The 24,113-nt window shown below is 46.5% G+C and overlaps 1 protein-coding gene across 1 annotated transcript; it reads right to left on the bottom strand.

Annotated features, from left to right (window-relative positions):
• Positions 1 to 442: 442 nt before the first annotated feature.
• Positions 443 to 14,386, bottom strand: Nipal4 (NIPA like domain containing 4). Its single transcript, XM_047555886.1, has 6 exons — positions 14,335 to 14,386; positions 10,703 to 10,942; positions 7,401 to 7,457; positions 6,069 to 6,159; positions 3,685 to 3,845; positions 443 to 3,229 (listed from the first exon to the last, which is right to left on the bottom strand). The coding sequence occupies exons 1-6, from the start codon at positions 14,369 to 14,371 to the stop codon at positions 2,601 to 2,603; spliced, it is 1,215 nt and encodes a 404-aa protein (XP_047411842.1). The 5' UTR covers positions 14,372 to 14,386; the 3' UTR covers positions 443 to 2,600.
• Between the last annotated feature and the right edge of the window lie 9,727 nt (positions 14,387 to 24,113).

The following is a 24,113-nucleotide window of genomic DNA, read 5'->3' as shown; positions in this document are numbered from 1 at the left end:
CTCTTTGGCTTCCCAGTTATGAGTGGTCTGCTTTATGCACTCTTGCCGTTGTTGTGCTGCCTCGACACAGGTCCAAAGCCACAGGCCCTGCCAGTCACGGACTGGAACCTCCCAAACTCTGAGCCTTCTGAGTTTCTCCTTATAAGTTGATTGTCTAAACACCTACCTGAAAATTGCTTTGTATGAAAGCACACAACAGTGTCCGCTAGCTAGCTGTGTGCTCAGAAGGTGCTCACTATGTCACTCTTAGAGTCCTTCTGCTCACCAAGCTAGTATTCTAACAGGATGTGCCAAGGATTGGAAACTGGTCCGTAGTCAAATTCAGTTGATTTTTTTTTTTTTTTTTTTTTTTTTTTTTTGCCGTGCTGGGGATTGAACCCAGGGCCTTGTGAGCTATATCCCCAGCCCTCAGTTGATTTTTAAGAAAAAAATTCCAACTGTATACTAGGTACAAAGGATAAACAGTTAAGGAGCTAGTCTTATATCAGATGGAGAGATATCACAGATCTCAAGAAAATCAAGTAGTGTCAGACTATGCAGGAAAGTGTAAGGTTAGTCTTTTGGGGAGACACACTGCCTGGTGGTTAAGACTGTGGGCTTAGAATCAGATGTCAACTTCAAATCTCTCTGGCTGTGTGAACTTGGGCAATTATCTTCTCTAAGTTCCTTTCCTCATATATACATTGTGGATAAAAAATATATCTACCCTGGGGCTTTGTGAGGAGTTGAAGAGAGAATTCATATGGAATGTCTGCTTTGCCTGGTGCCTGCTGAGGGCCCAGGCATGAACTCTGCCCCAAATGACCTTTCCCGCCCCAGGGAGGGCATCCATGGCAGACTCTGGAGGGCTTTTCCTGGCAACCATGTTTTTTTGGAGATGGAGACTAAAGGAACTGGCTGAACTCCTCCACAATCCAGGAAGGTCAAGCTGCAAGTATCAAGTAGACACACTTTAAAGACTTTATTCTTGACTTTGTCGTCCCCACCCCCAGGGCCCTCAGCTCACTCCTATTTTCAAGATCCAATGTGTTGTCTTGATTTTAGCTACAGACAGAAATCCACATTCATGAAAACCTGGAGGTGCAGGGCTGCAGATGCAGAGAGCCAGTCTGTCCGTCCACTGAGCCTTTGGAGCACCAAGGCCAGCAAGAGTTCGGCCTGGGCTTAGCTTCACATAAGGCGTAAGATGTAAACACAGCACACAAGTAGGGGGTTCATAAGGGAGGCTCTGTACCCACTTGGGGGCTGAGGTTCAAATCTTCTAGCACACTGGCTCCTAACTTCCCTTTCTAATGGTTCTTGCACTAACTCCCATATTCTTGAAGCTAGAGGAAGATAAGACAGGGAGGAATATCGACGCTTCTGGCTAAATGTAGGGGGACTGAAGACAGCCCCCTTAGCTGGTGGTGCTGGAGCAGCCACAGCATGCTGCTTCCTGGGGTGGGCAGCTAACTTATCAGTGGCACCAGGGACTCTGTGGCAAACTGGTCATCCTCCAGAAAGCACACCAGGCCAAGCCTGCACCCCAACACGGTCACTGAGATTCAAAGCTGACTCCACTGGCCAAGCCTTTAAGGCTGCAGCCCAGAAATGACCTGAGCCCTTTTTACCTGGTTGGGCACACGAGTGAACCCAAAAGTGAGCCCCTGGTTTCCAGAGAGCTTTCCAGAGCCTTCTGCCAACCCTCAACTTTTCTCCTCATGCCTCTTTCCACCTCTCCAAATCATATTTTGGTTGACTCCTTGAAAGAAAGAACAAAAGGAATTTTGCTGAATTCCGGCACAATTCTAGCCAGACCACTTATAAGAGCAGTGCAATTGCTGTCTCTGTCCCGAGTAGAGCCAAACAGGACATCAGATTTGGTCAGCAGAGCTTGGCTGTGGCGCATCTTTGGTTGTTGTTTAGAGTTCTAAAATTACTGCCTGTCTGTCTTAGTGACTGACTCCTTGGGACAGTCATAGAGAGGGAAAGGGTGGCAGTGGAGGGGACTAGATGGACACCAACATGTTGACCACCAGGCAGGAGTGCTTGGAGAACTGGCTAGTTGAAATTTTTTCCTGAGACGTCAGGTGGCTTTCACAGTAAGGTCAGCTGAAGTCCTGCTTCTGTCTCCAAGAGGAAATGGCAAAAGCAACACTGGTTGTCAGCCTCTGGATGGGAGGCTGACACATTGGTCTCAGGGCCTCCAGGAGCCAGCTCTATTTCATTCTTGGGCTAAGAAATGGCGATTCAGTCTCAGAAGGGGAATTGGTGCAAAGGATTTCCTGATGACTAATATCTCAGGAAAGTTCTTAGACTGTGCTACATTCAACAGGTCAAATTCCATCTTCTTCCCAACACAGAGATGGCACCAAGGGAACCAGTGGGAAGGGAGGCCCAAGGGACCTGCTGGCTCCAACGTAAACAGGATATTTGGTCACTGAGGCTGTTTCCAGGAATTTCTGCCACCACCCCTCCTTGGGTAGCGATTTTTCTCCTAGAAACAGTGATGAGGTATAAGTTAACATCTCAAGAAAAATCAGTCCATTGGCAACAGTTGTGCTGAAAGTAACCCTCTTTGAAATCAAGAGGTCAGGTTGTACCTGCATGTATTCCGAGCTTTAAGAACGGATTATAAATACTTTGGGTTTCTCCACTGGTGATGGAGTGCTAGAAAGCTCTATATTGTCCACAAGGACATTCTTATCTTCCAGTCTAATAACAGTGGGCTCTGGGGCGGGAGATGGCGTCGGGTTTCTGTGCGTGTGGGGCAAGTTGGCCCAGCTGACTTCCAAGTCTTTGAAAGCATGGAGCATGAACACGCCCAAGATGATGGTGGCAAAGCCGGAGAGGGTGCCCATGATGTCCACGGCAGACATGCTATACCACTCCTTGAAGAGGATGACAGAGGAGGTAACGACCACCATGGTGAAGAACACGTAGTAGATAGGAAACACGAGGGAGGTGTTGAAAACGTCCAGCGCCCTGTTGAGGAAGTTGACCTGAGTGCTGAGGGACAGTGCCAGGATGAGGGACAGGATGTAGGGCAGAGGGTGCCGCACCACTGGCAACCCCTGGAAGAAGTTCTTAATGGTGATGCCCAGACCCTTGACTGCAGTCACCGAGAAGGCCCCGATCACCGAGCAGATGGTGATGTAGATGAGGATGTTCCTTTGCCCATAACGTGGGGCGATAATGAAGATGAGGATAAGGCAGGACACCAGTAGAAGCACAGCAAACACGATGAACCCTGCAGGAAGGAGGTATTAGGTCACCCCAGCTGTGAAGGATGTGCACAGCATCTAGGGCCCCAGGGAGGTGGCTCCTGAATCAGACAAACATGAGCCACAGTCCCAGTTCAAACCTTTCTATAATTTGGGTTAGTTATTAAACCCTGAAGACCCCAGTTTCCTCATTTGTAGAATGGACCAACAACAGGATCTTCCTGGTAGGGTTTTGTGAGATTCAGTGTGACAATGCATATAAAGAATTTACGACAGTGTCTGGTATATAATAAACAGTAAGTGGTATCCGCACACTTTGGTCTAGGAAGCCCACAAGCTTGCCTTGCTAACAGGAACCCGCCACCTGCCTCCTTTAGTTCGCCTTCTCCTGCAGGGGTGGACCTGAGATGGTCGAAGTCAGTGAGACCTTCCTCAGGGCTCAGCCCCTGGTGTCTGCTGCGCCCCCGTGCTGGAAGCCTACCTGTGTCTTTCAACTTGGAAGCCATCTCCACCACGGTATTGATCTTCTCTTCCTCAGGGGCGTGTATCACCATCACCGTGCTGCCAACCACGCAGACCACACAGCCCAGCTTCCCCAGCAGATTCAGATGCTCTCCCAGGAAATACGAGGAGAGGATGGCACTGCACGTGGAAGTGGGAGAGAGGGGTCAGGACAGCCCGAAGAGACAGTGGGGCTGAGCCAGCGCTCTCGGAGCGCAGATCAGAGCTCACCATTCTCTGAGGTGGAAGCTTCGCTAGACTTCCCCCAAATGTTCAGAACAGAAACTCATTTCTGGGAGGGTTATAGTGCGTGTTGGAGGAAAAGAAGGGAAAGTGGATTTCTTTATTTTTGAGACAGAAATCATTTGCAAACTGAAGGGTTAGGAAAGTTTTTGTATTTCTACCCAGTGGTCATATCCCTGGTAGTATGGCTGTGTGTAGGTCCATCCTAGTTAACCACCACAAACAGATGTTCCAGAAATTTCTACTCCTTGTTTCATTTCTGTCCCTCGAGTCAGACAGAAAAAATCGTGTGTATATGTCAATATGAACAACCACAATGACAGTTCTAGACACTGTGCTTGATCATATTTTCCCTACTATACTGTTCCAGGAACTTTCCGTTTATTATCTCGCTGACATCTCACCATTCTTTGTGAAGTAAAATATACTGTCCCCACATTATAGAGGAGAAAAAAGTGAACCTCGTAGAAGTAAAATTGGTAAGTCAATGGAGCCAGGATTTGAGCTCAACTATCTCATTACCTCTACACCTCAGTGAAGAGGATCCTTGTGAATTCCCTGAGTCTTCACTTTCCTGAATAAAACTCTTCCAGTTCCTTGCTCTTCCTTCGTGACATGATTTCTATTCTCCTCTCATCCTCTAGATGAGACAGCAGAGGTGAAGGAATAGGGAAATCAGTCAAGCTGGGTCTGATCACTGGAGCACGCTTCATGGAGATGAAATCTGTCAGCTGTCTTGGGATCCTGTTAGCCTCAAAAAATTTTGGTTCAAAGTGTCAGGAGAGAGGACACTGATGTCTAAATTCCCTTGTCTGTCTCCTATCTCTCCTCTAAAAATGCCTCAAACATTTTACCTACAACGTTTTGTTCAAAACAGCCTGGTGACACAGGCAGGTCACATGATGCAGGATTTCATGCCTCTTCCAACTTCCTGGGAGTGGGGATTTGTAAACTTATCAGATATGCAATAGGGAGGTACCCCTGCTTCGTCAGCTAAAATCAGCGGGGCCAGTCCTACAGTCTGAGTCATGGTCCTATTTGTTTTCTGACTGTGTAAATGTTGCAAAATTGTCATCAAGATGACAAAACTAAACAGAGGAAACTATGGGGACTGGGTGTGGTAGGCTGGGATTTACCAGGTTTCCAAGGTTAGCCCCCAAATCAAAGCCGCCTTCCTCACAGAGGGACTGGCTCTGTGTGTAGCTCAGGAGGAGAGGGGGTAGTGAGAAACACACCATTTTGTATCAACTATTTTATTTTAGTAATTAGCTCATTTTTGTGGGGTTGGGGATCAAACCTAGGGCTCTGGGCATGCTAGGCAAGTGCTCTGTCTCTGAGCCACATCCCCAGACTTAGCCTCAGTTATTTCAGAAGCCATCAATCATTCGTTGAGGGTTTATTGACAGGCAACGTGGCATAGCACCTAAGCACCCGACTCTGGTATCAGGCAGCCTGGGTGGAAGTCTGGCTGGCCACTTGGAACCTGGTTACCTTGCCTATGTTGCTTCAGGCGGGGATGCCGTGAGGGTTAAATGAATTAGGATAAGGAACACACGTAGAACATTTAGCACAGAGTAAATCCTCAGTACAGATGGCTGTGGTGGTTCTCTGGCACCAGTTCTGTCCTAAACATCTCCTGGGTAGCATCATGAGCAGTCCTCAGAACAGAGCCTCCAGGTAGGTACTACCAGCATCATGGTTTTGAAGATGGGAAACAGGCTGAGAGGGATGGAGTGATTTGCCCATTATAACAGAACTACTGAGCGTTCCAGTGAGGATTAGAACTCAGATGGTGTTCATCTGGGGCTCATACTCTTACTTCACATGCTTCTTCTATCAAGGCACCAGATATTCACAGGAGACATTCAGCCTATTGGCATGGGAGCCCCAACAACTGGTTTGGGCTTGGCCTGCCCTTTTATTACCCATCAGCTGAGGAGATGCTGAGGCCAGTGGTAGCCAACAATTCAAAAGCTCGGAGCTCTGAACAGCACACTGCCTCTTTCTAGGGGCTGGGACCAACCCAGACCCCTGAATGAAATTGGTCCCACTTGGTAATTCCAGGCCTCAAGAAACTGAAAACAGAAAAGAGCTGGAGATGGTCAGAGAGGTGATAATAACCTGATGAGGACACTCAGCGCTCCCAGCGGCGTGACAACGGTTGCAGGTGCAAATGCATAAGCCCCAAAGTTGGCAACTTCTCCAGCAGCCACTAGAAATTAAGGGAGAAAAGACACAGGGTGACTTCAAGGAATCGTCTCCATTCCAGATGAATCTGGGTGGAGACTGCTTCTTTTAGTGTCCAATCATCTCTAGAATCCCAGACCAGCATTCCTTAAAATCCTGATCCTTCTGCCCTCTCCCTACTATCCTGACCAAATTCTTCCATTTTAAAGATGGCAAGGTTGAGGTCTAGCCACCTGCAGTACTTGTGAATAGAAGCCTCCTCCTCCTCCTTCTCCCCCTTCTGCTGTTGCTGCTGCTGCTCCTCCTCCTCCTCCTCCACTTCCTCTTCCTCCTCCTCCACTTCCTCTTCCTCCTCCTCCTCTTCCATGTCTCGGTTTCTAGTTCACACATGGTTAAGCCTGTCTCAGGGACTGCCCATGTTTTGGTCTATATCTTTAAGGTAACTTCTAGACAGCATTAATTATTAAACAAAGCAACTGTTACATTTATTTATTTATTATGGACCAGTGGTCCATAGAGTCCTCTTTCCTAGGAGAACCATGGGACAGTCTAAACCAACAGGCAGGTTTTTAGAAAAGCTTGAGATCCCAAAGACCTTAAATTCTCCCCATCTAAGTTCCCAAATTGCAAATGCCTGTAAGTAATTTTTTTTTCCAACTCTTTGCTGGTAGATAGCAACCTGGGTCTCCCCTTTGAAAGCAGATGGTCACTACAATAGCTCTGACTAGGGCAAAGATCAAAACTGACTTAGGGGATAGTAAATAAAAGGTGTTAGTGGAAACTCAAAAGAATTAGGGTTTGATAGGAGAGAGGGTGATGGAAAAGAGGGGAATGTGAGAGTGTGCACACTGGAAGTGTCAGACACGCATGGTCTAAGTGGGCCAACAGATGAATTGTCCAGAGTGGGGAAGTGGCCTTGGGATCCTGGCTTCTACCATGTAGAAATCTAAGCGTCTGCTGTTAAGAAGCAGTGAACCTATTACCTTGTATTTCAAGGAAAGTTGAGGAAATAAACCTTTATCCTTATCAGCTCTGTACAGATCTCTCTGGGGGTTGATGATTCATGGATGGAAACTGATGTTGAGTTGAGAAAACCATCTGAGATGAGAGTAAGATATCAAGGTTTTCATGATTTCCCTCTAGGAATCTGGCCTTGGGTTCATACTTTCTATAATAGAAACAGCAATGCCCGCATTCACCCGTCCCTTCATCTCCATCCCTGGTATCAATCGACCACTATTATTAGTAGCAAAAGAACCCACTTACTGGTGAGAAATCCAGCCCACCACATTGAGTCCTTCAGGTAGCCGTAGCCTCCGTCCACTGTAAAAGGAAACAGACACCAAGTTAAACTTGGCCACACTTTCTCAGGCTCTTTATCTAACGCTGCCTTTGCTCTGTGTCCCCCAGGGTTTGGTTCTAGGACCTCTCTTGGGTGGGTTCATCCAATCCCAAAGCTTTAAATACCATCTATACATGGTGCCCACTTCCTATTTGTGGCCTGGACCTTTCTTCCTGGCCCAGATGCATATCCAACTCTTTCCCTGACATCTCACAGGCATCTCAAACTCTGTCCTAAATGGTTGATTTTAAATGCTTCCCACCCACCTGCCAAATGAAATCCATGGGATAAATGGCACCTCCATGTACTTGGTGGCTTAAGCCAGAAGCCAGGGAATTGGTCCTGACCCTTCTCACTCCCCCTCCTTCTGCATCCATTCCATCCTTTTGACTCTGTCTCACACATGTCTACTCTACTCCCTTCCCCCTATTCAAAGGCACCACCATCTCTGGTCCAGGCTGAGGCAATGGCAAGTAATAGCTCTGGTTCTACATTTGTCCTTTTAATTACAGCAGCCAGTGGTCTTTGAAAAAATGTAAATGTCTATTTATAGCTGGCCAATGGTTTCCAATTACTTTTAGGATAAAGTCCAGAATCCTTAAAAGACCATGCATAGGTGGCCCTGCTCACCCCACCAAACATGCCTCCTGTCACTCTTCTACTTTCTTTCAGTTTTACAAAACCCATTAGCTCTTTCCTGTCTCAAGATCTTTGCATATACTTTTTCCTGTATCCAGAATGCCCTTCCTACCGGTGTTTGCCTAAATCTACACTCATCCTGCAGATCTCTGAGTGTGGATGTCCCGAATCCCCTTATAAATTCTCCTTGGGATTCTCTTTCATAACACCAGCTCTTCTCCCTCACAGTACATACCATGTATAAATTCATTGATCTGTGTATTTTCTGTGGACTCCCCCTCCCCTAAAATGGAAGCTTTACAAAGTCAGGAATTGTGTCTGCTTGGTTAAGGGCCTGGCACATGGTCAATGCTCAAAAATATCAGTGATGATGATGATGATGATGATTGATGATAATGGATGGGCCTGAGCCAGTTTTCTGTGAAAACCTAAAAATCATAAGCTGCTTTTTTGAATGCTCATACTTTTTAGATAAGGAGGACATCCTTTGCTTCCATCCATTTTCAGGACCTCCTCCAAATGTTAAAAACTCTGAGAACATTTTACCTCTAAATGTTGAAATTTCAGAAGATACTGGAGTAACAGATTGGAGGGAACAAGGGATTCCAGGAAAGGTGTCTTTCTGAGTGGTCAGTCAGGTTTCCCCTGCTCTGCCCTGAGCAGAAGCAGACATTTCCCTAGTGCTCTGGGAAGTCACTGGTCTTCAAAACACTTGCTCAGAAGTGAAAAATAGAGTAGCCATGGCCACTGCTCCCAATGTCCACCCTGCAAGCCACAGCTCTTCATCTTGGAGGACACGGGGGATCTGTTAGCCCCCGCTTAGACAACAGCAAGGTCAATACCACTGCCTACTCTGTGTCAAGCATCTTTCTTAACATGTGGAGCATCCCTAATCCTAAAATCCAAAATCCAAAATGCTCCCCAAATCCAAAACATTTTGGGTGCTGACATGATGCCACAAGTGGGAAATACAACACAATAAAACTCTTTCATGCACGAAGTTATTAAACACAAAGTATAAAGTTGCCTTCCAGCACTGCATGCGAAGTGTGCATGAAACATAATGAATTTTGTGTTCATACTTGGATCTCATCCCTAAGATATTTTATTATGCAAATGCAAATATTCCAAATCTGAAAAACAGCCTGGAATTCCTAGCACTTCTGGTCCCAAGCATTTCAGATAAGAGATAGTCAACCTGTACACGTCTTCCGAGTAGCCCTTTAAGCTGCCACTATTCTTATGCCCATTGTCTAGATAATGCCATTGAGACACAGAAAAAAATATGTTCCTTGCCCAGGAGTCCATCACCAGGGATGCAGGAGCCAGAACTGGAACTCTAATGGTCTACTTCCACAGTACAATGTCCTGCAGAAACATTCATTGACCACGTCCAAACTTGAACACAGCATCTTCACCCAAACTCATTCCTCCACCTGCATTTTTCACATTAGAAAATGGCACCATCAGCTGCCCGCTGCTCAAGTCAGAAGCCTGAGTCATCTGACTTCTTTTTACCTGCTCCTGCAACCAGTCAACAGCAAAGCTAGTGAGTTCTGCCTCCCAAAACCATCTCCAGGATCCACCACTTGTCTCCATCCCCCCGTGCCATTTTCCAGGCCCCAGTGCAGTCCTCTTGCTCACCTAACTGGTCTTCCCACCTCCAGTCTTGTGCCCTAATCCATTCTCTACCCAGGCGCCAGGGACCTTCCAACATAAATCAGACCACATCACTCCTCTACCTAAAACCTCTCATCCACTTAAAAATAGCATTCATACTCTGCAGCCCACCTTGCAGGACCATCCATGAGCTGGCCCTCACTTCATCTTTCACCCTTGAAAGCTCCAGCCAACCTGAACTACTTTTAGTTTCTAGAATCACTCTAATTCTCTGACCTCTGAGCTTTTGCACATGCTGTTCCTTCTACCTGGAGCATCAAGTCTTCCTCCTCTTTTTCCTTGCTGTCTCCTTATCATCTGGGTCTCAGCTTGAAGACTGACTTTTCTAGAAAACCTTCCCTATGCCCACCCCCCCAGATCTGGGCTTCACTGATGATCTGACACATGACTTCTTGGGAGGAGCAGTAGATATTTTCTCAATAATCATTTCATGAATACACAGTCCATTTTCCAAAAAAATCAAGTCCCTTGTGAAAAGAGACTCAGTAATTGTGTTGTGGACCAGAGGGAGCTCAACTGGACAGTAAGTGAAGGCACACCAGGGTCTGATGTTTTGGTGGGCCAGGACATTGGTACTGCCATTTGATGGGAGAAGATGTGGCTCGTCTGGGATGACATGGCTGGTAAGAAGCAAAAGCAGGACTAACTAAGCCTGGAGTATCTGAATCTTGATCCTGAGGCTTTTCTCTATCTTTACGTCAATGCACATGTCACAAGTTTCTTGGGAATTGCTGGATTGTAAAGGAAGATCTCCTGTTGGTGGCTGAGATTCTCAATAGGGTTGAGAATTTAGTGCCCATCTTTGACCATATTCTCCGACTTAAGCCCTGATCTCTGCGAGGGGAAGTCAGCTGTGGGCTCAGTTGCCCTGTGCCCCACCCACCCTCTCCTGCCCCAATGATCCTACCAGCCCGAGTGGCCCCTGTGGCCACAAGTCGCAGGAGACCTTTCTTCTTGAGGATGACGCTGCCGCCGATGAGGAAGCTGGACACGAAGGCCAGGCCCAGGCCGATGTAGAAGCCATAGTTCTTCCTGATCCTCTCCTGCCAGCTGTCAAAGGTGGTACTGTTGGGCACCTCATGGCTGAGGCCACCGACGATCTGACACAGGACTTCTTGGGAGGAGCAGTAGAGACTGATCACGGAACCTAGATAGAAGACCGGGGTGACAGTCATGCTGGGGACATGTACACACCTGAAAATTCTTGGAACTGGTCACTGCTTCAGAGCTCATGCTTCGCTCCAGGGTTCCACCCACAAACTGGGCCCCAGCCAAAAATAATAATGATTCTGCATTAAAAGGTCACTCTGGCTAAGGGCTTTATTTACATGAACATATCAGTTTTACAGCTACCTGTCAAATGAATGATGCCTTTAGTCCCCATTTCATGGACATAGAAATGGAGGCAATGAGAGATCAGATCACTCGCTTAAGGACACACCGAGGCTGCAGAACTCCAACGTGTAGTGCTGATATCACAAACACCAGGCAGTGTCCCCCAAGCTCTCAGGCATCATTAAGTTCAACCCCCTGCCCTCCACCAGAATCCGCTCTCAGCCTTTGCACATGTGGGCCTCCAATGGCCTGTGATCCCACACAGGAGCCTCTCTATTTTCATGCCCCTAAGCTCTAGCTGCAATGAGGGACTGGTCATAGACAGCACGGGGGAGTGAGGCTAGACAGTCCATGAGCCCCTTCTAGCCTACGATGACAAACTTCCTGTCTGTGGGAACTGACCATTCTTGGGTCTTGCTTGTGACACCTTTTGTGGCTGGGGCCTCCTTTGGTCCACCAAAGGATTGATGTCCCTGCTACCCCATGAAGATTCTGTTTTTAGTTTGCTCTCCAAATCCCAGAGTCCCTGAGTGTCTGAATTTGCCCTCATGGCCTAGAGCCAGCCCAACCTGGCTTCCCATCTGACTCAGACACCAATGACAGCAAGGACAGGCCAGGGAACAAGGGCCAGACGCTCAGTGAAAAACTGAGCTACAGAAGTTCAGTAAAGCAGAATGAGGAACATTCAACATTCCCTAGTGGCACCATCTAGATGGTCCTCTGTTGAGTTTTCCATAAGGATCCTTACAACCAGTAAATAGGCATGAGGATCATTTCTAGGTTTTTAGTTGAAGAAACTAATTTTGGTATTCTTCCTAAAGCTATACAGGTAGTAAATGGTGAAGCAAAAATTAAAATCCAAGTGCATCTGATGACAAAGCCCATGATCACAACCACATCCCATGTCACCCCAGTAAAGCAGGGTGCAAGCGGGGCAGTAGACCCCATCTGCTTTCCTAAGAGTTATTTTAAAATATGAATCTGTAAACTGGCATGGTGGCACATGGCTGTAATCCCAGCTACTCTGGAGGCTGAGGCAGGAGGATGCAAGTTCTAGGCCAGCCTGGGTAACTTAGGAAGACCTCAGCAACTTAGTGAGACCCTGCCTCAAAAAAAAGAGTTGGCGATGGTGATTTAGCTCAGTGATAAAGCAACCCTGAGTTCAATATCCAGTATAAGAAAAAAAAGATGGAACTCTCCCACGAAGATTCATATTTGGTGCTACACTTGAAAATCAAAAGATCTGCTTACCTCACTGGGCATAACATCCCATATGGCTGCCCCTTGGCAGCAGTTGACCTTAGGACATGCTGTCTGCAGTTCCTCACAGTCTACCTGTCTCCCTTCAGTCACTTTGGTTATAACCTCTTAGGCTTTTGAGTTGGTGACCTCTAGAGGCAGAAGGGCCTTCTCAAGCTGTGTCACAGAAGCCCAGGTTCCAATGCCAAGGATGTAAGACTGGACAAGGCACTTTTCAGACCAAACTAGAACACCCAGCCACTCTCTAGAAAAGCCCCGAAATCCAGGGCCAGGAATCTCCTGCTTGGGCACATCTACAGCAGAGTGGCGCCTTTTGGAACAAAATGAGAGCAGTGTTGATCTTTCTTCCATGACACAGAAGCACTGACAACAGAGCCAGAAGAATCTTTCAAATACAGCCAGTCCCACCCTGTTACTTTCAGCTGGGGAAACTGAGGCCCACCAAGGCCAGGGACTTACTTGAGTCACACAAACACCTGGTAGTAGAGTTGGGTTTGGAACCCACGAGAAGACATCCACGTGTCTTTTGTAATAGGAGACCTGTCTTTCCAACACCTGTGTCACAATCGAGGGAAGATGAGGCAGAAAGCCATCATCGCAGTCCCTGATCAGACTGGTTCTGCATTGCTCACTCCTGTTCCTCCAGTTCAGTCCTCCTTGCCCAAGAGCCGAATCTGGGGAGTTCCTGAGTCCCGGAAATGAGCCAAAGCTTGAGAGGAGGTGGGCCAAGGAAGGCAACTCCTGCGAGCAAGGCCAAGTCCTTTCCCCTCCTTCCCCTGCTCCCTGAAGGTGCATCTCTAGTGGTGGAGCCAAAGGGCTCTGTGGACCTGGCTGTCACTGCCAGGCCTGAAGCACCCATGGGCTCAGTTCCCTCTGTTGAGTCAAATTTTCCCATTTCGTTGAAAAGAAAGAGAAGACCGAGAGCCAAAGGAAATCCAATTCTGGACAAGTGCTCATCTGAAAAATGGGTGTTGGGATAGATGATTCTGGTCTCTTCCAGAATATTCTAGGACTGGGAAATACATTATTCCCTAGGATAAGGGGTGAGGCTGAAAATAGCTGCCTGGTGGCTCAGGAAAACAAAGTCAGCCAACACTCAACAGGCTGGCTTTGAAAGTTTCAATGGAGAAGGGTGGAAGTTAGAGAAACGGAGGCACCCCACCACCTGACGTGCCAAGATAAGGTGGGACAGTGGAGACTGAACAAGAAAGGAGCTGAGACTAGTAGTACAGGTATAAACTTTGGAATCCAAGAGCCCCTATCTTATATTCCATTTTCCAACTGTATTACCTTGAGCAAACACCTTTTTAGGGTCTCAATTTCTACATCTCCAGAATAGGGAGAGTAAAAAGAGTAACTCTACCTACCTGCTGGAGTTGTTTCAGGAATTAAATGAGATAGTTCAGGGAAGGGCCTCGTCCACTACTTGATTCGTGGTAAGAACTTGACATGAAGCCAAGCATCTTTCCTTAGCCTTGCCAGAGGTTCTTCCCCTACCTTTTCTGAAAGGTGTCTGTGGGTTTGGGGCTGGAGAGTCTTTGTGGTCCTCTCCCCTGTCTTGGGAGATTGACAACCAGATCTTGGCAAGTACTGAAGTCTGCAATAACCATACACTAACCCTGAGCCTCATCGCCCCGACCCTGGCTCCCCACAGGCTGCCTGATCCTGTCAATAAAGCACCCACCTCTCACACACACTCACACCCCGAGGAGATCAGTCTCCTCCGGTTCTTGTTCCGGCTACCCCAACTGCCACGGTGGACGTCGAGTCTCAGTCAGCCGGCCCTGATCATCAAGGCGAGTCCGAGAACTGGGTGGGGGTGAGCTCGTACTGACCCTCCCCTTTCCCTCCTTTGGTTCCCGCGGCAGGAGATGAGGGCAGGGGTGGCAAGAGCTAGGATGCAAAGCGCGGAGCCCGCCCAGTCCCCAGCCCTGCAGCACGCACCGTTCTCGCAGCTGGCGTTGCCGACCCGCAGCTCCATGGGGCCCTGGGCTCACCGACCCACGCGCGGGCGACGGCGCCCCAGGCTCCCGGCTCCGGAACAGGTGGCCGCGACTGGTCCCGGCGTAGCTCCGGAGAAGCCGCCGGGGTCGGGACCCAGGGGTGGAGAGAATGACGTGCCCCAGAAGGGAGGGTCCCCGAGGAGGAGTCACTCAGAGCCTTGGGCAACTCCGGGTGCTGGGGGCCCAGCACTCCCGCCGCCCGAAGAGGGGCGCATGCCCTCCTGGGGTGCGAACGATGCCCTGCGCCCGGCTCAGTCACCGCCCAGTGCCCGCGGCAAGAGGCGAGGGGGCGTGTCCGCGGGGCCCGCCCCTCTGGGACAACTACGCTGGCATCTACCTCCCCCAGTGACAGAGTGGATGCGCTCCAGGATGGAGGGAGAGGTGTCACCTTTCCGCAGTCGGGAATTGACAACGTGAGAGTTGGAAGGGCCAAAGGAGTCCGAGAACCTGGTTCCTTTCCTCTTCCTCTTCTTCCTTCCTCCCCTGACTTATTCATTCATTGGACATAGAGATCTGATCTGTGTTGGGCACTAGTAGGTAGCAGGAACACAGTAAGTGCCCACTAAATGTTCAAATATGTATGTTGAGTGAATGAATGAGAGGAGATTGGTAAATGGAAACAAAGGCAGAAATGAAGTGATTGGAGACTAAATTAGTCCTTGTTCCCAGAAGCCTTATATATTATTGATAAGAGAACAAAATGGGATCAGTTATTTAGAGACCAATATACAAAAATTTACCGTTTAAAAATTGTATGTGTGTGTGCGTGTGTGCGCGCGCGCGCGTGTGTGTATCTCAGTGGGCGATAGTAAAATTTTTAAAACACTGTACCATTAAAACCTCTTGCTATAAGTCAGGCAGAGTTCTGAGTGCTGAAAAGTTCCAGTTGTTTCAGTCCTTATGACAACCACATGAGGTGCATACCCTTGTCATTTGCAGAAAGGAAGGTGAGGCATGGGACACTTGCCCTGGGTCCCAGCTGGGAAGTGGAAGGGCTCAGATCAAATACTACTCTAAGCTGCCCGGCATTTCAACTGTCATAAACTCCTGCTCCCAGCAGTGAAGGTGCGGGGCCACTAAGAAAGCAGGGGTCAGTTCTGGAAGTGTTGGTCTCTAGCTTCCCAGAGGAGGTGGCTATTAAATATCTATGGAGCCTTCGCTGCAAGCAGAGCCTACTCTGGGCATTAGCTCATCTAAGTCTCCTGTGAGGCACCATTACCATGTGAGGACAGAACTACTGGGCCCCCAAGTCTACCGTCTCCACTGTCATCGCCCTCCTCTGTCCTGCGTATGGCCTTCTAGCTGGGCCTCAAGGGAGGGGTTCTCCCAACATGTGACTTCTAACTTTCTGGTTGACTTTATATAACTCACTTTCCATGAGGATCAATTTCCTTATCTGTCAGATAACACAGCCCTCTTTGGCCCCTTCCGGGTGTGGAAAGGGTGCAGTAGTCTCAGGCAGTGCCAGCAGAATACATCCTGGTCCGTGGGTCTTTAAGCACACCCCAAGGGCTATGGAGCCAGGATTCAGATGGAGGTAGATACCTTTAAGACCAGTATGAATTGAACACAGAGCTGCAAAAAGCCTGGCTAATTGGTTCCAGTGGGAAAAGCCACGGTATTATGGAAGCACACGAGCACCATGCTACCCGAGAGGGAAGGTTTGACCAGAAATTTATCTTTCCTCTTACCTAGGCATTCCTGCAGCACAAATCCTCCTGTGCTATGAAACGGGGTCCACTCTGATGCAGTAATGGTCACTGTACCCAAACTCGACTGCTTTTGTTCCAAGGACATAGGATAAGACATGCAGAGTGTTTCCCTCTGGCTCAGTTTTATTGCCCCCAGCTTTGTTGAGGTACTATGGACGATTAAAAATTGTATATATTTAAGACATATGATGCAATGATTTGATATAAGCATACATTGTGAAATGATTTCCACAATCAAGCTAATTAGTACATCTACCCACCTCACATAGCTACCTGTGTATGTGTGATTGGCAGGGGGGATGTTTGTGTGATGAGAACACTTAGTCTCTGGTGGCCTCTCTTAATAGCCTGGCCTTTTCAGATCACAAGGGAAGATGTTTAGGATTGCAGTTGCCAGAGCTGTCCCCGGAACCTGAGATAGAGGTGCACATGTGTGTTCTTTGATACATTTGTGTTGATATGTGTTCGAGATTTAAAGAGAAACTAAATTTTAGTTAGTTAGGACTTCTTTTGCCTGGGGTTTGAGAAGGGTTCTTTGGTCTCAGTTGAATTCTGTATTTTGGGCGGTGGTACGAGGTAGGGGACACTGGGATCTAGTGCAGGGCCTTCCATACCCTCTCTGGGCCTCAGGCTCCCCATCTGCTCCAGGAGGGGGCTGGGCCTGCCCAGGCCGGCATTGGGGCTCTGACCAGGGCAGACATAAAGGGCCCCATTGAACTGCAGGCTCCTCGGCTGCTGTCCTGACAAAGCCCTTTTCTCCTTGAACCACAATTGGCCCTGTCAGGCAGGTAGCAGGGCTGCAGCATTGTCTCCCAGAAAGGAACAACAGGGCTACTGTCTGTCCCAGGCTCAGTCTCCCTGGGGAGGGTAGATGGCTTTGGAAGGGTCTGACCAGCCAGGGACTGATGGGTTCCGTCCTTAGCCCGCCCACAAGTCTTTTGGCTAACTCTTCAGGATGAGCAGGAAAACAAATTTACCAAAAAGTTCCAAATTCTTCTATGTTAAAGAGCTGTACCATCTGATGAGGTAGCCACCAGCCACACGTGGTCACTGAGCACTTTGACGATACCGAGTGGTGATGGGCAGTAAGTGAAAACAGGTTCTGGTAACATTTGGACCAGATAATCCTTCCATGTAGTCTGGCCTGGGCATTGTAGGATGTCAGCAGCATCCCTAACCTACCTTCTAGTTGCCAGGAACACATATATGTGCATCTCCGCTGTCTCCTCAGGTTTTCACCGTCAAAATCATCCCATAACTGCCAAAATCATTCTGGGTTGAAAACCATCCAGGTTTCAAAGATTCAGCAAGAAAAAAATGAATTTAAAGTATCTCAATGACTTTTAAATATTAATTACATGTTGAAATAATAATATTTTGATACATCAAGTCAAGTAAAATATATTATTAATTTCTCTATTACCCTATTTTTTTTTTACTTTTTATAAAATGGTTACTATTTAAAAATGTGTATGTGACTTACATTACATTTCTATCTGATAATGCTGTTAGAGAAGAAGAAACTGGGAAAGTGACCAGTGGAAAGCCACAGACAAGTCAGGGTCCCAATCAGGATTCCAGACTAGTGCCCCAGATCAGTCCAGACCAATTCCATTATTCCACACAGCTTCACAGCTGAAAGGACACCCCAAAATAAGTGTGTTGGGTGTTTCCAGGATGGTATAGTCAAAGAGTAATGAATGAAGTAGGAGCAGAGACATGAGGAATGTCAATGGCATTTATTGAGGGCCTGACATTCGTCATAGCAAGCTCACACGATCTTTGCAACGACTCTGGGAAGCAGAATCTGTTATTATCTCCATTTTCCAGACAAGCCAGCAGAAGGCCAGTCAGGGCCAAAGAATCAGCCCATAGGGCTGAGAAGCCAAGAATCAGCCCCAGACACTCTCCAGTCCTATCCACACAGCCTGATAGTCTCAGGTCTAGGAACTCTCCATGCAGCTTCAGGAGGTCACTTCTCCTTCCTGCCCTGGCTAAGAGGACTGGGCAAGAAATAGTTTCCAGTCTTTTCCTGCTTTGCAGAACTGGTCTTCTGGACAGGGTGGGGAAGGACAGATGGTGTTGGGGAATCGTGGGAATCCAGGCCATTGGCATGTAGAGCCTGCCCACACTCTTCCAGGTGTGTCCTCAGAATGGCTGCTGTCCTCATAAAGAGCTTTATTGTCATCAGAAAGGATGCTTGGAATGAGCACACGTTCACTTGGTCCAGCTCCAAGAAGAGAGCCATGCCCAATGATGGGATTCATGTGAAACAGGCCTCAGTAATGGTTGTTAAGCTGTGCTGTTGCTGAGCTCTTCCTCGGTGTGCTGAACACTTTGCATGCATTAGCTTGTGGGCTTATTACAATCTGGGCATATTTGAAGTTGCGTTTACAGAAGGAATTGGGGCCCAGAAAGATGAAGTGACTTTCCCACGGTCACATGCAGTGATAGAGACAGATCTTCAGCTGGGACGGTGCATCTGTAGAGCCGTCCCCTTAACTAAGGCATTGGTTTGGTGAGACCAGAGCTTTGCTTCTGAGACCCTTCCTCGTCCTCCTCTGTGTAGGTACCTGGGAAGACTGGGGCCATCCAGAAACCACTAGGGGTGCCTTACAGTCTCCCCATCCACCTTCATTCAAAGTCCAACAAGGGCTTACCTAATCTGACCCCCTTGGTTTGCAGATGAGGAAACTGAGGCACAGAACAGAGCAAGTTCATGCTCAATATCCCTCAGCTTATTGATGACAGAATCATCACTTCATTCAAAGTCTCTCGAAACCCCACCCAACACTTTTTTCTCCACACTTTCTTTCTGGACAGAAAGGACTGATCTGAGTCCAAAACATAAGAGTTCATATTTTTTTAGCTCCATTTTAAAGAATGAACCAGTGCACTCAAACTTTCACATGCATCCTCCCATTTAATTCTCCTAAGCCTGTGAATTGGGTGCTGCTATTATTTCCATGTTAGAGATGAGAAGACTGAGGCTCACGGAGGTGAAGTAACTTGACTATGATTAAATAGTGAAACCATGATGAAACCCAGCAGGCTGACCAGAGAGCTGATTTCTTGGTCACTTTTCTCAGGCTGATCACACTACACTTATGGGAACATCTTCCCAGCAAGAGAGTTTCAAATTACCGCAGAGGGCGGAGCTTACGGAGGCACGCAGCGTAGCATTGGTCGGCCTTGATGTGGGTGTACAGAGAGCCTACCGCACTTAAATCATGGATAAGAACTTCAGATCTTATCAAAACCCAGCTACAGTTATTATACTAATACTGATGCAAACTATTACTTGTTGCACAACTTCTAGGATGCAGAGTTTTTTTACGTGTATTACCTCTAATCTTTATGGCAATCCTGCATTAGGATAATCTCACTGTACGTGAACTTCACCGTGACTTCATGAAGTTACCTTAATTCTACAGCTGATAACAATGAGACTTGTCAGGTCAAGTGCCTGGCTCCAGATCACACAATTAAGAAGTAGCTAAGGATGGATTTAGAAGGTTCTCAAAGTGCCTGCTGCTCTGTCTTCCTGGTTTTCTACCACTTGCTTCTTTGAGTCACAGGCAACCTCTGGGTAGGGATCAAGGGAGATCAGAGAAACTCATCCCCTGGGCCTGTGTGGACCTGCAGCCCTTGGCGTGTGGGAACAGGGAAGGTAGGGACGCACGGAGTTCTGAGCGTGGCCAGAGGGAAGACAGACTCAAAATGGGAAGTCAGCCTGAAAACCAACGACAAACAGGGGCTCTGAGCCGGCCCCCCTTTAATGAGCCCGCCCCAGACTCTGATCTTTAAGAGGCTGGTTGAAAAGTCAGGTGTGAGCGCTAGTCCACATTCTGCCACTAACACGGAGGAACCTGGGGTGTGTCCTTCCTACCTGGGTCTCAGTGTCCCCAATGTGTGCAATGAAAATGAAGAACTAGATCACTGGGTTTTTTCCCATTATCTACTAGTTTATTATAATAGACATAATTATGGGATTTGTTGCTACATATTCATAGTAGATCACTTTTTAATTTTATTTTTAAAAAATTTAAAATTTTTATAAAAATTTCTTGTAATTAGTTACACATGACAGAATATATTTATTAATCCTGATAAATCATACATAAATAGAGTGTAATTTCTCATTTTTCTGATTGCACATGTTGTAGGATCACATCTATCATGCAGTCATATATGTACATGAGATAATAATGTCTGTTTCACTCTACTATCCTTCCTAACCCATACCTCTTCTTCTCCCTTCACTCCCCGATACCTAATCTAAAGTAACTCTATTCTTCCTAAGTGCCCACCCCTCTTATTTTATGTTAGCAACCTCATATCAGAGAAAACATTTGGCCTTTGGTTTTTTGGGATTGGCTTATTTTGCCTAGCATATTCTTCAGTTCCATCCATTTACCAGCAAATGCCATAATTTCATTCTTCTTTAGGGCTGAGAAATATTCCATTCTGTATATGTACCGCATTTTCTTTATCCACTCATCTGTTGAAGGGTACCTAGGTTGGTTCCACAGTTTGGCTATTGTGAGTTGAGCTGCTATTAACATTGATATGGCTGCATCACTGTAGTATGCTGATTTTAAGTCCTTTGGGTATTAACCGAGGAGTGGGAGAGCTGGGTCAAATGGTGGTTCCATTCCAAGTTTTCGAAGGAATCTCCATACTGCTTTCCAGAGTGGTTGAGCCAATTTGCAGTCCCACCAGCAATTTCCCCCCACATCCTCCCTTATATTAATTGTTGCTTGTTCTTGATAATTGCCATTCTGACTGGAGTGAGATGAAATCTTAGAGTAGTTTTGATTTGCATTTCTCTAATTATAAGACACGATGAACATTTTTCCACATGTTTGTTGATCGATTGGATTTCTTCTTCTGTGAAGTGCCTGTTCAGTTCCTTAGCCCATTTACTGATTGGGTTATTTGTTTCTGTGGTGTTAAGTTTCGTGAGTTCTTTATATATACTGGATGTTAGTGCTCTGTCTGATGTGTGTGTGGTAAAGATTTTTTCCCAACCTGTAGGCTCTCTCTTCACATAATTGATTGTTCCTTTTGCTGAGAAGCTTTTTAGTTGGAAGAGATCACTGGTTTTTAAAACCTTTTATTTCTCCCTTTGGAGTAGACAGCAAAATTTTCCCCAAACAGAAAGTTACATGGAAGGACAACTTACGAACTTCTTTAAAGAGCAACACCTTTGGTTGATTCAGGGCCGGGACTTCCTCTTTTCCCAGGTGTGGTCTGAATCCAAAGGGGAAATTTCCTCTCCCTCCTGAGGAGATGCGATGTGAGCCCTGGTTTGGGACAGGTGTCTTGTTTGCAGGCCTCCCTGGTGTCTCCCTTCTGTCCCCTCCCTGTAGTAGCTCCTGAGACCTCCCAACCCAAGCTCCGAAGATCCTAGGTTGAAAGGTGGCTGTGGTCTCCAGGGCTACGTCACGTGCGTCACCTATTGCACTTGCAGGATGGTCCATCCGAGCTGGAATAAGCTTCAGAATAATGGCCAGAGACCTCCTGTGGGCTTGGGGACTTCTTAGTTCTCCAGGCCCAGCCATGGACCCAACCATGCTGTTGCCAGATGGTTCTGAACACTCCTGCCTGGGTAGTGTGGTCTGAGTCCCAAGGGAAAATTTCCACTCATTTCTGAGTAACTTGATGTGAGGCATGGTCTGGGAATGCAAGTTTGAATAAAATTGGGCCAGGCTCCCTCAGGGATTCTGAGGGGGAGGAATAAGTTTGCAGTTGTGTATGAATCTCACCTTGGCCACTCATAATAACTGTGTGACCTTAGGCAAGTTACTTACCCTTTCTGGTCTTCAGCAATCTTATCTGTAAAATGGGGATAATGATGACAATCATGATAATGATAACAGTAACCTCTTACTGAAGACTTGCTATGTGCAGATTCTATATGTTTCCCCTGCGTTAAATCAGTAAATCCTTATGATAATCTTATGAAGTAGGTGTCATGTTACCCTTTCAATAAGTGAGGAAACTAAGGCACAGAGCGGCTTGCTCAAATTCCCAAAGTTATAGCTCTCCAATGGCAAGCAATTATACAAATCCACATTTATTTAACTCCAAAGACAACATTTTCATCTGCAACATGATACTACCTGCTAACAATAAAACTGCTAGGAAAGGTTATATTGAAAATCATGAAAGGTAATCTACATCAGAGGCTCAGATCTGGCATATAGTAGATGCTTAGCAAATGAGTTCTCTTTCCTCCTCTCCCTCTTCAATATATCAAAGGCCCCTAAAACCTAGGGGAGTTGATGCGTGTCTACAAGTTCCTTTCTTCTCAGTGGGTAAAAGTAGAGAAAGGGAAGGAAATTCTGTCTGATCTCAGGAAAAATGAACTTTTGTCTGCAAGTCAGCTCCTTTTAAAATTTGTTCTAATGAGTTATACGTGACAGTAGAATGCATTTCGACACATTGTACATAAATGGAGTAAAACTCTTCATTCTGGTTGTACATGATGTAGTCACATTGGTTGTATAATCATATATGCACATAGGGTAATAATGTCCCATTCATTCTACTATCCTTCCTACCACCATATCTCCTCCCCTTCCTTCAATCCCATCTGTCTAATCCAAAGTACCTCTATTCTTCCTTAGCCACCTAGTTCCTTGATTGTGAGTTAGCATCCACATATCAGAGAAAACATTTGGCCTTTGGTTTTTTGGGGTTAGCTTATTTCACTTAGCATGACAGCCTCCATTTCCATCCATTTACTGGCAAATGCCATAATTTCATTCTTCTTTGTGGCTGAGTAATATTCCATTGTGTATATGTACCACATTTTCTTTATCCACTCATCTTTTGAAGGGCACTGAGGTTGGTTCCATAGTTTGGCTATTGTGAAATGAGCTGCTATAAACTTTGATGTGGCTGCATCACTTGTAGTATGCTGATTTTAAATCCTTTGGGTAAAAACCCAGGAGTGGGATAACAGAGCAAATGGTGGTTCCATTTCAAGTTTTCTAAGGAATTTCAATACTGTTTTCCAGAGTGGTTGCACCAATTTGCAGTCCCATCAGCATTGTATAAGTGAATCTTTTCCTCCATATCCTTGCCAACATTTATTGTTGCTTGTATTCTTGATAATTGTCATTCTGACTGGCGTGAGATGGAATCTCAGTATAGTTTTGATTTGCATTTCTCTTATTGCTAGAGATGCTGACCATTTTTTCATATATTTGTTGACCATTCATATTTCTTCTGTGAAGTGTCTGTTCAGTTCCTTTGCCAATTTAGTGATTGGGTTATTTGCTTTTTGAGTTCATTATATATTCTGGAGATTAATGCTCTATCTGAGGTGCATGTGGCAAAGATTTTTCCCATTCTGTAGGCTTTCTCTTCACGTTATTGATTGTTTCCTTTGCTCAAAAGAAGCTTTTTAGTTTGAATCCATCCCAGTTATTGACTCTTGATTTTACTTCTTGCACTTTAGGAATCTTGATAAGGAAGTTAGTTCCTAAGCAGACATGGTGAAGGTTTGTGGCTACATTTTTTTCTATTAGGCACAGGGTCTCTGTCCTAGTGTCTAATTCTTTGATCCTCCTTCAATTGAGTTTTGTGCAGGGTGAGAGATAGAGGTTTAATTCCATTTTGCTACATAGGGATTTCCAGTTTTCCCAGCACCATTTGTTGAAGAGGGTTTCTTCTTTAATAAGTGTTTCCCAATCTGTGTTCCATGGGACCACACTCCACATTGCTCTGTGTTCAAGAAAGCTTGGGAAATGCTACATCCTCAACCCCTGGCTTGGAGATGCTCATTGAACATTAGCATATTAAAGGAACTGGGACTTCCTGCTGTAAAGAATGCAGCCACATTTAGTTTAACCCAGATTGTTCCAAATCTAATTGGTCATGGAATCAACCCTGCCAAGACACATGCCATCCCACAACAGCCTGTTCCACAAAAACATATTTGAGAAGGAAGATGATTCTGGCTCATTTTTGCACGTAAGGCAGTGGGGGGCCAGAGAGC

The sequence above is a fragment of the Sciurus carolinensis genome, chromosome 6 (assembly GCF_902686445.1).
Source record: "Sciurus carolinensis chromosome 6, mSciCar1.2, whole genome shotgun sequence".
Taxonomy (NCBI): Eukaryota; Metazoa; Chordata; class Mammalia; order Rodentia; family Sciuridae; genus Sciurus; species Sciurus carolinensis.
Note: the sequence above shows the minus strand (reverse complement) of the source record. Positions and strands in the feature narration are given on the sequence as shown.

Bases quoted from the DNA above. Each gene is read 5' to 3' on its own strand.
- Nipal4 (XM_047555886.1), bottom strand. From the start codon at position 14,371: ATGGAGCTGCGGGTCGGCAACGCCAGCTGCGAGAACG. The intron at 10,943-14,334 runs GTGCGTGCTGCA...TCTTCTATCTAG, and splicing joins CAACGCCAGCTGCGAGAACG to GTTCCGTGATCAGTCTCTAC. The intron at 3,230-3,684 runs GTAGGCTTCCAG...TCCTTCCTGCAG, and splicing joins TTCCAAGTTGAAAGACACAG to GGTTCATCGTGTTTGCTGTG.